The 17,472-nt window shown below is 37.1% G+C and overlaps 1 protein-coding gene across 6 annotated transcripts in view; it reads left to right on the forward strand.

The window, feature by feature from the left end:
- Window positions 1-17,472, forward strand: part of LOC102406256 (RUN domain-containing protein 3B) — a 190,740-nt gene that overhangs the window by 89,607 nt on the left and 83,661 nt on the right. For all 6 annotated transcript variants that reach the window (XM_025290984.3, XM_025290982.3, XM_025290985.3 and 3 more), the window contains 2 exons: window positions 10,176-10,265; window positions 12,396-12,476. In XM_025290984.3, the coding sequence (XP_025146769.2) occupies window positions 10,176-10,265; window positions 12,396-12,476 (171 nt within the window). The remainder of the gene's footprint in view (window positions 1-10,175; window positions 10,266-12,395; window positions 12,477-17,472) is intronic.

Genomic DNA, 17,472 nt, shown 5'->3' on the forward strand with positions numbered 1-17,472 from the left:
GTTGGGTGGGGTAGAAATAGTACTTGAATAGACTATTTTTAGAGTGAGTAGTTTAAATTTGTTAAGGAAAATGCTTTTTGCCTTGTGTTTGGCAGAAAAAGGAAGTGATTCAGCTCTGAAAAGCTCATGAAGTAAAAATATTCGTGTAACAATATATAAACATATATTATTCACATAGAAACGTGGCTTAGTGTATGTTTATACACACACACAGAAATATATCATGTTTCTATATACACACCACACAGTATTTAGATGTGACGGTAATGGCTCTGCAGTTTTAAAAAAATGATGTAAGGAGTTATTTCAAAATTCCTGTCCTTAAGTTAACTTTAAAATGCAGTTGCAAAATGACAGTCTTTTTTAAAACTGTTTACACTAGCTTTTTTTTTAAAGCCAAAATCAAACCAGAGAAAATTCTTAATTATAAATATATTTGATTGTGAACCCCTAGCGAAACATATGTATTTGGAAGGTTGCTGCTGCTGCTAAGTCGCTTCAGTCGTGTCCAACTCTGTGCGACCCCATAGACGGCAGCCCACCAGGCTCCCCCATCCCTGGGATTTTCTAGGCAAGAGTACTGGAGTGGGGTGCCATTGCCTTCTCCAGAATTTGGAAGGTTAGGTTTGTAAAATTACAAGCGTACTTTTGGAAAGAATAATTACACCTTACCTTTTGTCTGAGTGCTCCCTGACATAAGTGCTTGTAGAACAATGAAAAATGATCTCTAATTCTTTAGGAATTTCAAGAGTGCGTGAATCAAGTGATTTCTTCTTGTTTTACTCTTCACAGATAAAGAGTAATGAGGTCCTTTAAAATGGTGATAACAAGTGTTATCCTCCTTATCATATCCTCCTTATATCCTCCTCATCAACATAAGGAGGAGCTACATGGGCTAAGACAGACAAGCTTGAAAGTACTAATTAGTGATAATCTAAGGATAAGATTGGGAGGAGGAACTGTGGGGAGCAGAACTACAGTAGGTCTTCTGAAATGCATGACGATGGCTCCAAAGTATTAGAGAAATTCATGTGATCTTTTTGCTACGGTGGAGGATATCTTGGTGAGCAATTGAAAAAACCCTTGAAGAGTTTCACAGTTTAGGAATTGGGGTGTTAGTGGGAAATAGCCAGTGATGGGAAGTTGACAGACTCAAGAAGAGAATCAAAGCTAAAACAAAAAAAGAAGAGGTGGGGAAGGCTAGAGATAGAGAAGTAAGGTAGAAACTTAGAGTTTTCATTTCTCCCCACCCACAGCCTTAAAATAATTAGAAAAGTTAAGCTAAAGAATACAAATGTGACATTTAAAACAAGACCAAAAATATTCTGGTAAGAATGTGAAGTAATAACTGTGGAAAATACAGAGATAAAATTACTTTATCAAGTCCTGTTTATTACTTTGCAATTGCACCACAATGCTTCATTTATAACGAAAGTGATGTTCAAGAATAATACTAATCTTCTCATTATTATAGTAGGAGTAAAGTATAAAAACTTCAAAAATTACTCAGCTGTCACAAAGTGGAAAAAAAAAAACAAAACAGTTGGCCAAACACTTTTTTAATTATAGAAAGGTAGATAAGATAGTGATAAATTACCAAATCTTTCAAGAACTAAGAAAGACCTTAGGAATTTTAATCTGTTTAAAAGTTTTACATTATTAAGATGAAAATAATTATTAAAAGGTGCTTGTGGACTGCTGCCGCAGCTTTTTGTTTTGTCTATAAAATATTTTGGCTTATTAAATACCCACAAGCTCTCTTTTAATAAATTTTGTTTCAAAGATGTGTTCATTTTAAATTTGCTTTCAAGAAATAATTCCATGTATTCCTGGAAAGAAGAAAAAGCTTCAGAGTATATTTGGTATTAGTCTATAGTAAATCCCAGGGATGGGGGAGCCTGGTGGGCTGCCGTCTCTGGGGTCACACAGAGTCGGACATGACTGAAGCAACTTAGCAGCAGCAGCAGCATAGTAAAGACAAGACTACAATAGGAATCTTCCTGGTCATTCATACAGACTTGTGACCTGAGAGTAAAAACAATTCTAAGTGCCATTTTAAAATTTAGAGAGAACTAGATATTTCCATTAACTTACTAGTACAAGGCCTCCTTTCATTAGAAAATTGGACTTGGCGTAAATTAAAGCTGTCATTCCTGTCGCCAAACACACCTTACCCACGTTCTCTCTGTTCTTGTTTGTTGCAACGGGGGTCTCTCCTGCCAGTCTTTCTTCTAGGCCCTGTCCCCCATTCACCTTTTCCTTTCGTTATCATCACCTCTCTCACTCCTCGTCCTCCATCTCTTGCCGTTTCTGAATCATAATCATTCCCACCCCTGCAGAAGCGTGTACTGGTATCCCCTATCTTAAAAGGAAAAACTTTCTCCCTTGCACCTGTATTTCCCTCTTGTATGGCTCATTTCCATGTTCTGCTTCATCACCAAACTTCTCACAAATCTTTATACACGTTGTTGTCATCTCCTTTCCTCAGAGTCACTCTTCATTCTTGTCTAGTCTCTGCCTCTACCACTCCACCAAAGATGATTTTTAAAAGAATACCAATAATGCACGAGCTACCCAAATGTAATGAACATTTCTCTGTCCCCATTGTACTCCACAGTACAGCTAAAAGAGTTGAAACCTTTTTCTTTCTTGAAAAACCTCGTTTTTTACTTATATAACACTCCTGGCTTTTCTGTCTCCCTCTGTACTTGCTCTTTCTCAGGCTTCTTTTGCTGTTCGCAGCTTCTTCGTGTCAGTATTCTCTGTGCTCAGTCTTCTTTGCTGTTCTTTTTCTCCTCACAACTGCACCTGTCTCTGGAGATTTTTTTTAATTTATTTATTTTTAATTGAAGGCTAATTGCTTCACAATATTGTGTGGATTTCTGCAATACATCAGTATGAATCAGCCGTAGGTATACATAATGTCCCCTTTCTCCTGAACCTCCCTTTCACCTCCCACCCCATCCCACCCCTCTAGGTTGTAACAGACCCCACTTTAAATTCCCTGAGTCATTCAGCAAATTCCCACTATCTATTTTATATATGGTAGTGTATATGTTTCTGTACTACTCTGTCCAATCATCCCACCCCCTCTTTCCCCTGACCCCACGTCCATAAGTCTGTTCTCTGTGTCTGTATCTCCGTTCAGTTCAGTTCAGTCACTCAGTTGTGTCCGACTCTTTGCGACCCCATGCATTGCAGCACACCAGGCCTCCCTGTCCATCACCAACTCCCTGAGTTTACCCAAACTCATGTCCATTGAGTCGGTGATGCCATCCAGCCATCTCATCCTCTGTCGTCCCCTTCTCCTCCTGCCCCCAATCCCTCCCAGCATCAGAGTCTTTTCCAATGAGTCAACTCTTTGCATGAGGTGGCCAAAGTACTGGAGTTTCAGCTTCAGCATCAGTCCTTCCAATGAACACCCAGGACTGATCTCCTTTAGGATGGACTGGTTGGATCTCCTTGCAGTCCAAGGGACTCTCAAGAGTCTTCTCAAACACCACAATTCAAAACCATCAATTCTTCGGTGCTCAGCTTTCTTCACAGTCCAACTCTCACATCCATACTTGACCACTGGAAAAACCATAGCCTTGACTAAACGGACCTTTGTTGGCAAAGTAATGTCTTCTGCTATGAAGACCTACAAGACCTCTTAGAACTAACACCCAAAAAAGATGTCCTTTTCATTATAGGGGACTGGAATGCAAAAGTAGTAAGTGAAAAAACACCTGGAGTAACAGGCAAATTTGGCCTTGGAGTATGGAATAAAGCAGGGCAAAGACTAATAGAGTTTTGCCAAGAGAACGCACTGGTCATAGTAAACACCCTCTTCCAACAACAGAAGAGAAGACTCTACACATGGACATCACCAGATGGTCAACAGCGAAATCAGATTGATTATATTCTTTGCAGCCAAAGATGGAGAAGCTCTATACAGTCAGCAAAAACAAGACCAGGAGCTGACTGTGGCTCAGATCATGAACTCCTTATTGCCAAATTCAGACTGAAATTGAAGAAAGTAGGGAAAACCACTAGACCATTCAGGTATGACCTAAATCAAATCCCTTATGATTATACAGTGGAAGTGAGAAATAGATTTAAGGGCCTGGATCTGATAGATAGAGTGCCTGATGAACTATGGGATGAGGTTTGTGACATTGTACAGGAGACAGGGATCAAGACCATCCCCATGGAAAAGAAATGCAAAAAAGCAAAATGGCTGTCTGGGGAGGCCTTACAAATAGCTGTGAAAAGAAGAGAAGCAAAAAGCAAAGGAGAAAAGGAAAGATATAAGCATCTGAATGCAGAGTTCCAAAGAACAGCAAGGAGAGATAAGAAAGCCTTCTTCAGCGATCAATGCAAAGAAAGAGAGGAAAACAGAATGGGAAAGACTAGAGATCTCTTCAAGAAAATCAGAGATACCAAGGGAACATTTCATGCATCTCCATTGCTGCCCTGCAAATAGGTTCATCAGTACCATCCTTCTAGATTCCATGTATATGTGGTAATATACGGTATTTGTTTTCTCTTTCGGACTTACTTGACTCTGTTTAATAGGCTGTAGGTTCATCCACCTCATTAGAACTGACTCAAATGCATTCCTTTTTATGACTGAGTAAAATTCCATAGTATATATATCGGAGAAGGCAATAGCACCCCATTCCAGTACTCGTGCTTGGAAAATCCCATGGACGGAGGAGCCTGGTAAGCTGCAGTCCATGGGGTCGCTGAGGGTCGGACACGACTGAGCGATTTCACTTTCACTTTTCACTTTCATGCATTGGAGAAGGAAATGGCAACCCACTCCAGTGTTCTTGCCTGGAGAATCCCAGGGACGGAGGAGCCTGGTGGGCTGCCGCCTGTGGGGTCGCACAGAGTCGGACACGACTGAAGTGACTTAGCATAGCATATATGTACCACAGCTTCTTTATCTGCTCATCTGTTGATGGACATCTAGGTTGCTTGCATGTACTAACTTTTATAAATAGTGCTGCAGTGAATATTGGGGTACATGTGTCTTTTCCAGTTCTGGTTTCCTCAGGGTATATACCCAGTAGTGGGATTGTTGGGTCATATGGTAGTTTTATTCCTAGTTTTTTTTAAGGAATCTCCATACTTCTTTCATAGTGGCTGTATCAGTTTACATTCCCACCGACAATGCAAGAGGGTTTTTCCCTCTTCTCCACCTCCTCTCCAGCATTTGTAGATTTTTTTTTTTTTTTTGTGGTGGCCATTCTGACCAGTGTTACGTGATATCTCTTTGTATCTCTGGAGTTTTAAATACCACCTGAGTGGTCATGACACCACATTTAAATCTCTAACTAGTTCAGATTTCTTGATTCTTCTCCCTCTAACCCTGTTCACCCCATTCTTGAAAGTCGTTTCATTGCCTTACCTAAATGGCCGATGAAGTAACAATCTAAATTCATATTGATTGCTTTTTCTCCTTCATTCATTACAGCCATTCCATTAGCAAGTCTTTTTGATCCTGTTTCCAGAATCTATTTCGAATCCACCCGTTTACCTTTACCATTATGGCTGCAGCAGTAACGCGCACCTCTCTCATCTCTTGCCTACCTCCTCCCCTGTTAGCCTCCCAACTGAGATTCCAGTTTGCCACCGGCCAGTAGCCACCCAGCATCCAGCCAGTCTTCTTAAAAAGTATGGTAAAAGGGATCCTGTCAATTCCTACTTTAAACATTGGAATGCTTTCTCATTACTTTAGCCAGCAGGCTCTGCAAACACATTTCCTGGAGTCACATCCTGGTTTCACCACTTTCTAGCTGTGGAATCATGGGTAAATTTCTTACTCCCTCTGTGGCATAATAATTGTTGGTAAAGTTAAGCAAGATAATTCATGTAAAGCACTTATAACTATGCCTGGCGCTCAGGACATGTTCACAATTATTATTAATGTTATATGGCCTCCAAAGCCCTGTTTTCAGGCTTCTTTGGGCCTAAGTTCCCATAATAAACACTTACTCGAAAATATCTTTCCCAGTGCCCTTCTTCAAAGTTGGATTCATCTTTACTTTTTCTCCACCTCAACAAACTAGTTCCTTATTTTATACTGCTTGCCATCTCTGATTGTCTCCTCCTTCTGTTTTTTGCCTGTCCTCTCCCCTAGACTGTAAGTTTCATAAAGAGGGGTCTTGTTTACCTTCTTTATCATTTTAACTCTCGTACATAACACAGTTCTTGCTACATGATGTATTTGTTGATAAAACAGAGAATCTCACATTCTTAGCAAGACTGGAGATTGATTTTTTTGGCTATCTTTTCTTTCTGATTCACCTTGTCTTTGAATAGAATAGAACATTTCTTTGTAATGCTGTAATTTGTTTTGTATGTCATGAGGGAGAATTTTATCTCCCACCACTTCAAGCTTCTTAAATAAAGACTAAACTGGGGAAAAGAACAAGATATTGATAATGGAATTTCTTTGGCTTATAAAATAAGCTTTCTCATATCTGAGTATTGCACTTTTAGTGTGTAGAATAACTTACGATTCTCAAAATAAATTTTGAAGCATGATATTGTTCAGTATCAACATCATCTATTCTGGTGGTTCACTTCCTATCCAAAGGATATTTGTTACTAAAGTACCGGAAAGGTTTTAAAATAGTCCTATAGAATAAACACTAAAGATGGCATTGTAGACGTATTTCAGTTGGAATTAAATTATATGTGTTGAGAAAAAGATTATTATGCTTATTCGAGTGTTATTTTAAGTACCTTTCTAGTGTCTAGTATTTTTCTAGTCAACATACAAATAATTGGAAAGAGTACACCTGATGGAAAGTGGGGACTTTTCTTCCAGATCACAGTAATATCAAATAGTTGCTGACAATTTTCCTTTGTTTCTAAAATACAAAACTTGAAAGATACCATCGAACATATAACTCTTTAAACAGAAGTTTTAAATTTATTTTTCATCTTTCTACTTTTAATATTTATAATCCATTTTTGCAAGCCAATATGCTCTTTTGGTTTAGATCCTTCTCATAAAAATATTTTCCTTAGCACAAAAAATATTTTCAACAAAAGGGAATTTTTTTAGTGAAGGCAATGGCACCCCACTCCAGTACTCTTGCATGGAAAATCCCACGGACGGAGGAGCCTGGTAGGCTACAGTCCATGGGGTCGCTGAGGGTCGGACACAACTGAGCGACTTCACTTTCACTTTTCACTTTCATGCATTGGAGAAGGAAATGGCAACCCACTCCAGTGTTCTTGCCTGGAGAATCCCAGGGATGGGGGAGCCTGGTGGGCTGCCGTCTGTGGGGTCGCACAGAGTCGGACACGACTGAAGCGACTTAGCAGCAGCATACCTTACTTTTATTAGTCATCTTAGCCTTTACTCTTGGCTCATTGGTTACATAATCTTGGTTATATAAACAAGCTTTATTAATGTTCCAATTTTTATGTGAGGTAAAATGAAGAGATTGAAAGTTTACAGTCTTTAGAAGTCTTTGAAAATATTGATAACAAGATCAAATTTTCAGTCAGAATTATTGATATATTGGCTTGATTAAGGGAATAAAACAATTTTTTATAATAGCTTCTGCCTCTTTAATACACATGAATGACTTGTATCTTTGATTAAATGATAGTATATAAAATGTCAAGTGACATAAAATAGCATATTATAAATGAAACCTAAATGTTGATAGATTTCTTTAAGTGCATTTATTTTATTTTCTTAATCAGATTTAATAATGAAAAGTTCAGCACGCAATGGACAATTCTCTTAACTAGCCTTTCCTCTTCTGCTTGTCCTCCCCTCCCGTCTGCTACAGTAAAGGTGTATTAAATCAGGTCTATGCAATATTATATTTCAGATATGGTTTTAGGTGGAATTAATTGATTTCACATTTAGTGTATTATATGACAGTGACAGTGAAAGTCGCTCAGTCGTGTCCAACTCTTTGCAACCCCATGGACTGTAGTCCATGGAATTCTCCAGGTCAGAATACGGGAGTGGGTAGCCTTTCCCTTCTCCAGCAGATTGTCCTGCCCCGGTAATTGAATCGGGGCTTCCTGCCTTGCAGGTGGATTCTTTACTAACTGAGCTATCAGGGAAGCCCCTAGGTTAGCTTAAAAAATCAATAGTAAAACAAAGGCCAGAAAAACTCAGTAAAACAAAATGATATATAAAATATAGGGTATATAAATTACCTTTAAGCTTGCTTAAAAATGGTTCTAAAACCATTTAGTCTTTGTTTTAGGTATTTTTCATTAGTTCCTAGTATAATATTAACATTGGAAAGTAAGCAAAAATAGTTTTGATGTGACTTTTGGAATGTACTTTTAAACATGATAAGCTCAAGGTGGCAAATAAAAATAGACCTATTCTCATATAGGGAAGTACTGGGAATCATGGGTGATTGCTGATGTCAAACACCAGAATAAATGCATGTGTCCCGTAGGAAGTGGTAGTCTAGAACCATTGGAATCATAGTTCTTCAAGGAGTTGATCAAATATTCTGTCAACAGCCAATTTAGCCATTGAGGCAGTGACAAAATCTCAGATGTTTTGTCTAAATATCTTTACCATTTTGTGGAACACCTCAGTTGAATATGTAGGAATTTCTTCCATTTATTTTACTGATCTTTGTTAGGCTGAAACTTTTAAGTTTTTCTCCTCTTATGTAAATGGTAACTATTCATTTACATTTTCAAGAAATGTAAATTTACATATTTCCAAGAAAGAGCATCTAATCTAAGCTAGTCTTCCCATCGTGTTTGTTTGTAGCCTTACATCTGTCGGAGGGTAAATAGTTGTAGTTTCCTTTGTACTTTTTATTCATGTAAAATTTCTTACCGTAACAAAGGTTAAAGTCTCTTTAAATATTTTTATTTTACAGGAAGTATCATGGTTCAGTAGAAAAGATGTACAACTTAAGTAAAAGTTGGTTTTCTTCCTTGATAAGTTTATCAACATCATCTTGGGCAAACTGTTTAAACCTGTCTCTCTTCTTGATAATGAAATTGAAACGAATGACAATTGCTTCTGCATTTATTTCATCAGCTTTGCAAGTATCAAATAATATGATTATAAAAGTATTTGGTAAACTGTGGACTATTCAAAATTGATGATAGTAATATAAGAATATAGACTTTATATGCAGTCTTTATAAGCTCTGCTGCTGCTGCTAAGTCGCTTCAGTCGTGTCCGACTCTGTGCCACCCCATAGACGGCAGCCCACCAGCTTCCTCCATCCATGGGATTTTCCAGGCAAGAGTACTGGAGTGGGTTGCCATTGCCTTCTCCGCTTTTAAGCTCAAGAATATGGAAAAGAGCAAGACAAATTTCATTTACTAAGATGCTTTCCTTTTAGTTGGGTTACAGAGTGGTGTTCCTTGCCATTGTATAACATAAAGAGTTATAACAATTTTATTATCTCTGTTACTGAACATAAGCAAGTTTTTGATACTATTTGAAAATGAATTCAATAATCTTTAGATTCTTTTGTGGAAAAATACCTTAAGCCCATATTAAATAATATTTTTTCAAAATATTTATTTTAAATATTTTAAAATAGACTTTAATATTATAAAAATTAACATTAACCAAAACAGACGGCTTTACAAGAATTAACAAAGATAGATTCATATTTACATTTTGTCAGAGATACAGTGAACACTTTCTTTTTCGTATGCGGCCACCTAGGTAGCCCATCTGCCCTATTAGTATTGTAATGTTAAAGGTTAGCATAAATTACTATTAATCACATCTTCCTAGTTCTTTGGTTAATAACCCTTGGCATTACAGAAAAACGATGTATGTTTGTGTTTGTTATGTATATTAATAGAAAATAATCTACATAGTTTTGAAAGGAGACCAGTTTAAATGACTGTTTACCACCTTTCAGTTTACGTATATATTGCTTCTGGCTTGGAAAAACACTAGACACTGTAGGCCTACTAAATGAGTCACTTTGAAGATTCTTTTTAAGAGAGATGTAAACACTTAGAATGGTTTTTTTCCTTGTTACAATGGCAGCTTTTTTATTCTGCTAAGTATCTGCAAGATTTAAGTGATCCAGGTATGTTCTTGTTTTGACAAATTAAATAAATTTTAGTTCTTTCTACTCTAGCTTGGGCTTTAACTGATTCTTGTAGCTGAAGCTTCAGTCTGTTTTTAATACACATTCACCCATTTCATTTTTTAGGAGATTTTATGAAGATGGAGCAATTGTCTTGGGTGAGGAAGCAAATATGCTTGCTGGCATGCTCCTTGGACTCAATGCTATTGATTTCAGGTACTTCATCTAACTGTATGTATTCTGATTTAAAATTATTCTACCTCATAATAGTTTCTGCTTATGATTCTTTTCTTTCCGTTTTCTAAGTAAAGCATGCAGTTGGATATTGATTTGATTTGTGTTGTTCCCTTTATAATGAGATCAGTTTTATAAATAGGTTTGCTCTAAAAAAAGAGGCTGTCTTAAACTTAAGGAATTAACTGACAAAACTTATTTGCTTTCTGCCTTGGGAAAAAGAAAGCTTGGACCACATCCCCCCCGACCAGAAAAATCATATATTCTGGTAGCACTAAAGGAATCTCTTAGTATTTTTCTACTACTGTTTTAAAATGAAAAAGAAATATACTAATATTGATTCATAGCCAGAAAGATTTTCATTTTCTCATGTGGTGAGATAAAGAGGATCTTGACAGGCTGTCTTAGATACCTTATGTTTCTTATTTTGTTTCTGGAGTATTAAAAATTTTGTTAATATTTGCTTTTATTATTAACAAGGTGAGCTGATTCCAAACTAAGATTGCAAGTACTAAAAATGGACATTCTAAGTTCTCCGTAGGTTGTTGGGAGCATCCTTCTGCATTTCATTTATTGATCTAAGATTTTACATTGTACTAAAAGTAAAAGGTTTGTCTATAATAAGAATTCAAACCTGAGAATTAAGGATTATATTTTCATTGAAATACATCACTTAAAAATCCACTGTTAACAAATAAGCATAAAACTTAAAAATCTGCTTTTAGGTCTTGAACTAAAAAATAATGCTCTCGAAAAAGAGACTGTCTTAAACTTAAGAAATTAACTGAGGAAGAGTTCAGTTCAGTTCAGTTCAGTCGCTCAGTCGTGTCCGATTCTTTGCGACCCCATGAATCGCAGCACACCAGGACTCCCTGTCCATCACCAACTCCCAGAGTTCACTCAAACTCAGGTCCATCGAGTCGGTGATGCCATCCAGCCATCTCATCCTCTGTTGTCCGCTTTTCCTCCTGCCCCCAATCCCTCCCAGCATCAGGGTCTTTTCCAATGAGTCAACTCTGCATGAGGTGGCCAAAGTATCAGAGTTTCAGTTTCAGCATTAGTACCTCCAATGAATATTCAGGACTGATTTCCTTTAGGATGGACTGGTTGGATCTCCTTGCAGTCCAGGGGACTCTCAAGAGTCTTCTCCAAGTTTTGAACTTCACCACAGTTCAAAAGCATCAATTCTTCCTTAAGTTCTTCAGTTTCACTCAAGTTACTTTTTTCTAGTAAATCACTTCTTTTTCAAAATACTTTTCTCTTTATAAGTATAACTTTCCTCTATTTGAAATTTGATAAAGCGGGATTAGGTTAATTAACTTAATTGTTTGGGATGAACGTGGTGAATACAGCATGAAGGCTGTCTTCATGATTTCTCTAAGGGTGTTAACTTTTTACTGTATGCTGCTGGCTCTGTCTAAATCCTTTACAATTATTTTTTGGTTGAAAACAAAACTGGGATAATAATATAAACTCTTGGTTTGTTGTAGCCCATTGATATTGTGTAGAAAGCAAATATCTTACTGACACATTAGTAATGTTTTTGTAAATAAAGGAAAGCCCATATGAAATATGGCCACTTTGATTCTCTCCTTATTCAAGTCTGGAAAAATACATCCTGTGCCCTTGATATTAATATATTAGAGTAAGTATTTTAGCAGGAAAACTTCCCAGAGGAACCAAAAGGTAGTAGTTCATATATGAAGATTTTTCTAATCAGTCAGACCTTTTTAGGAAATATTCAGTGTCACCTGAGAATTTGTATGTAAATGAGAACAACAACTCTTCATATGAAAATACTCCAGTGACGTCTTTGAAGTCTAATAAAGACCAAGATAAAATGAACTATGTAAATAGTATTTGTACAGATTTCTCAGTAAACTTTACTTTTGCATGATGTATGTATGTAATAGTGTTATTACTTTTTGTAAGCCTTTGATATTGAAGGTAGAATTGTCTTTATTGAGGTGATTATAACAAGTCACATTTAAATTACAAATAAAAAATTCATCTTTTTATCATTGATGAAACAAATGTTTCTAACAAGAGATTGTTTATAACACTGTGATTTAAATTTTTATGTATTAATATATTTATTGTCTGTTGTCTTAGCTTCTGCCTAAAGGGAGAAAGATTGGATGGCAACCTTCCTGCTGTAATAGACTATATACCATATTTGAGGTTTACCCAAAGGTATTTGATATTTTGAAATCTTAATTTATAGTTGAATGTCTTATGTAATATATTCATCTGATTAAAATTACCTTTTATAGAACATTTATTTCCATACCAGAAATCATTCAAAAATATAAACTCCAGTTGCATTTTTAGTACATATATATATAGTTTTTATATAATTATAACCGTGGCATAAATATAGTTTTTAAAAACAGCATCTGTTTTTACTTCTGTAGTTAATATAATAGCCTTAATAGCTCTATACTAGTCCATTGAGATTTCAAAACTATAATTCATTATTTAAATTGGTTTTCATGTTATCTCCATTAAAATGAAAATAATAATGAACATTTTTGTGCAAATAATTTTATTTTGTTTCTTTTGTGAATTTATAGAGTTATTTAGGTAAATACAATGAAAAATTTTGTGACTCTTAAAGTCTGTTCTTAGAGTTGTATCAATTTATCCTACTACCAACATTGTGTGAGAGTTAGAGGTTTCCCATAATCTCATCAGTATTAAAAATTAATCAGATGAAATCTAAAACTTTTCTTAAGATCTGCTTGCATAATTTATTTCCTGAATAATTATATACTTCTGAAATGTTATGATCAGGCAAAACTGTAAGGGAGAAAGAGTGAGTAATATATGTCTGTAAGTAATAGATGTATGTGTATACATACACAGAAGATGCATTTATTGAGTGCTAAGGCAGGAAAGGCTGAGGAACCAGAGATCAAATTGCCAGCATCCACTGGATATTTGAAAAAACAAGAGAGTTCCAGAAGAATATCTATTTCTGCTTTATTGAGTATGCCAAAGCCTTTGACTGTGTGAATCACAATATATTATGGAAAATTCTTCAAGAGATGGGAATACCAGACCACCTGACCCACCTTTTGAGAAATCTATATGCAGGTTAGGAAGCAACAGTTAGAACTGGACATGGAACAACAGACTGGTTCCAAATAGGAAAAGGAGTACATCAAGGCTGTATATTGTCACCCTGCTTATTTAATTTATATTCAGAGTACATCATGAGAAATGCTGGGCTGGATGAAGCATAAAGCTGGAATCAAGATTGCCGGGAGAAATATCAATAAACTCAGATATGCAGATGACACTACCCTTATGGCAGAAAGTGAAGAAGAACTAAAGAGCCTCTTAATGAAGGTGAAAGAGGAGAGTGAAAAAGTTGGCTTAAAACTCAACATTCAGAAAACAAAGATCATGGCATCCGGTCCCATCACTTCCTGGCAAATAGATGGAGAAACATTGGAAACAGTGGCAGACTTTATTTTTGGGGGCTCCAAAATCATGGCAGATGGTGACTGCAGCCATGAAATTAAAAGACTCTTACTCCTTGGAAGAAAAGTTACCACCAACCTAGAGAGCATATTAAAAAGCAGAGTTGTTACTTTGCCAACAAAGGTCCGTCTAGTCAAGGCAATGTTTTTCCAGTAGTCACGTATGGATGTGAGAGTTGGACTATAAAGAAAGCTGAGGGCCGAAGAATTAATGCTTTTGAACTGTGGTGTTGGAGAAGACTCTTGAGAGTCCCTTGGACTGCAAAGAGATCCAACCAGTCCATCCTAAAGGAGACCAGTCCTGAATATTCGTTGGAAGGACTGATGTTGAAGCTGAAACTCCAATACCTTGGCCACCTGATGCTAAGAGCTGACTCATTGGAAAAGACCCTGATGCTGGTAAAGATTGAAGGTGAGAGGAGAAGGGGATGACAGAGGATGAGATGGTTGGATGGCATCACTGACTCAGTGGAGACGAGTTTGAGTAATTGCCGGGAGTTGGTGATGGACAGTGAGGCCTGGTGTGCTGCAGTCCATGGGGTCACAAAGAGTCAGACATGACTGAGCGATTGAAATGAACTGAACTGAACTGAACTGAAGGCAGGAAAAAAACTTTCCTAGGTTTCTTCCTAGATGTCAAGAGTATAGGAACTCTGTAAACTTCTGTAAAGGAATACAATCCCTGTACCCAAAATAATCACCATCTAGTAAGAGAAGTCACTATGATTTCAGAGCTAGGAGTGTGAAGATTTTTTAGGTGATGAAGGAGAAGGAGGAATAGAGTATTATGGTACAAAGATTTCTAACTTAAGTTAGGATCCCTTGGGAAATGAATAATTCTGTTACATTAGATCTAGAAAAGAAACACAGCAAGATGTTTGGAACAGGCATGAAATTAACACTGTTTAGAGATTTATTGAAGTATAGGACACTTTGTGGAGATAACTAACAGTTCAAAATAATACTAGTAAATATGAGTAATACTACTTATTGCATGTTTATCAGGCATTGTGTTAAGTGCTTTACTTCTGTTAACTCATTAATCTCCTAAAAAATCAGTGAGGTCAGCACCACTGTCCTTATTTTTAAGTGAAAAACTGAAACCTAGAGAGGTTAAGTAGCTTGTCCATAGACACAGCAGATTTGTGCAGAGTGGGCCACAGATCTGAAATTAGAGAGCAAAATGACGGAGACAGGAGTTTGGTCATCAGCATGCAGATAGAAAGGCAGTTTTTAGTGATTTAGGAAATTTAAATTAAAATATGAAGATAATCATAAATGCAAATTTTCCTCTCTTTTTAAATAAGAGAATGTAGTGATTATTACAGTGCTTTTAAAAAGATGCAGTCATGGAACCTTCTCACCTGGTACCCTCAGAATGAACTTAATGATCTGTATTCTGTGTCTCCAGCTGCTTAGTCACCATTTGTCCAGTTTTTTTGCAATTTCCTCTTTCTATGAAGTAATCCAAATATATATTTATTACTTTGTAGTCAATATATAACAGAGGATTCCTGCCATCTTGTTATATAAAGAATACAAGAACAAGAAGATAAATATCAATTCAACCTAGTCATAACCCAGCTAGATTACTGACCATGAAGGTTTTCTTTTTAGAAAGATTTAAACTATCCTAATAGTCATAAAGAACCAATATTTTAAAAATTGAATGACATCCACCCAAATGTACCTATATTAGACACATTTTTTAAAATTCTATTTGATGCCTAATTATAAGAGCCTCAGTTCAGTTCAGTTGCTCAGTCATAGCCAACTCTTTGTGACCCCATGGACTGCAACAAGCCAGGCTGCCTTGTCCATCTTGAACTCCCAGTGTTTACTCAAACTCATGTCCGTTGAGTCGGTGATGCCATCCAACCATCTCACCCTCTGTTGTCCCCTTCTCCTCCCGCCTTCAATCTTTCCTAGCATCAAGGTCTTTTCCAATGAGTCAGTTCTTCACATCAGGTGGCCAAAGGATTGGAGTTTCAGCTTCAACATCAGTCCTTCCAATGAATATTCAGGACTGATTTCCTTTAGGATGGACTGGTTGGATCTCCTTGCAGTTCAAGGGACTCTCAAGAGTCTTCTCCAACACCACAGTTCAAAAGCATCTATTCTTCAGCACTCAGCTTTCTTTATAGTCCAACTTTCACATCCATACATGACTACTGGAAAAACCATAGCTTTGACTAGACGGGCCTTTGTTGGCAAAATGTGTCTGCTTTTTAATATGCTGTCTAGGTTGGTGATAACTTTTCTTCCAAGGAGTAAGTGTCTTCTTATTCCATGGCTGCAGTCACCATCTGCTGTGATTTTGGAGCCCCCCAAAATAAAGTCTGCCACTGTTTCTCCATCTATTTGACATGAAATGATGGGACCAGATGCCATGTTCTTAGTTTTCTGAATGTTGAGCTTTAAGCCAACCTTGTCACTCTCCTCTTTCACTTCCATCAAGAGGCTCTTTAGTTTTTCTTTGCTTTCTGCCATAAGGGTAGTGTCATCTGCATATCTGAGCTTATTGATATTTCTTCCAGCAATCTTGATTCCAGCTTAATGCTTCATCCAGCCCAGCATGTCTCATGATGTACTCTGCATATAAGTTAAATAAGCAGGGTGACAATATACAGCCTTGACGTACTCCTTTCTCAGTGAGGAACCAGTCTGTTGTTCCATGTCCAGTTCTAACTGTTGGTTCTTGACCTGCATGTAGATTTCTCAGGAGGCAAGTTGGGTGGTCTGGTATTCCCATCCCTTTAAGAACTTTCCAGAGTTTGTTGTGATCCACACAGTCAAAGGCTTTGGCATAGTCAGTAAAGCAGAAGTAGATGTTTTCTGGAACTCTCTTGCTTTTTTGATGATCCGGTGGATGTTGGCAATTTTATCTCTGGTTCCTCTGCCTTTTCTAAATCTAGCTTGAACATCTGCAAGTTCACAGTTTACATATTTTTGAAGCCTGGCTTGGAGAATTTTGAGCATGACTTTACTAGCATGTGAGATGAGTGCAATTGTGTAGTAGTTTAAGCATTCTTTGGCATTGCCTTTCTTTGTGATTGGAATGAAAACTGACCTTTTCCAGTCCTGTGGCCACTGCTGAGTTTTCCACATTTGCTGGCATACTGAGTGCAGCACTTTCACAGCATCATCTTTTAGGATTTGAAATAGCTCAACTGGAATTCCATCACTTCTACTAGCTTTGTTCATAGAGATGCTTCCTAAGGCCCACTTGACTTCACATTCCAGGATGTCTGGCTCTAGGTGAGTGATCACACCATTGTGATTATCTGGGTCATGAAGATCTTTTTTGTACATTTTTTCTGTGTATTCTTGCCACCTCGTCTTAATATCTCCTGCTTCTGTTAGATCCATACCATTTCTGTCCTTTATTTTACCCATCTTTGCATGAAATGTTCCCTTGATATCTCTAATTTTCTTGAAGAGATCTCTAGTCTTTCCCATTCTATTGTTTTCCTCTGTTTCTTTGCAGTGTTCACTTAGGAAGGCTTTCTTATCTCTGCTTGCTATTCTTTGGAACTCTGCCTTCAAATGGGTGTATCTTTCCTTTTCTCCTTTGCCTTTCACTTCTCTTCTCTTCTCAGACAACCATTTTGCCTTTTTGCTTTTCTTTTTCTTGGGGGTGGTCTTAATCACTGCCTCCTGCACAGTGTCACAAACCTCTGTCCATAGTTCTTCAGGCATTCTAT

Source organism: Bubalus bubalis, chromosome 8 (assembly GCF_019923935.1).
Source record: "Bubalus bubalis isolate 160015118507 breed Murrah chromosome 8, NDDB_SH_1, whole genome shotgun sequence".
NCBI classification, from domain to species: domain Eukaryota; kingdom Metazoa; phylum Chordata; class Mammalia; order Artiodactyla; family Bovidae; genus Bubalus; species Bubalus bubalis.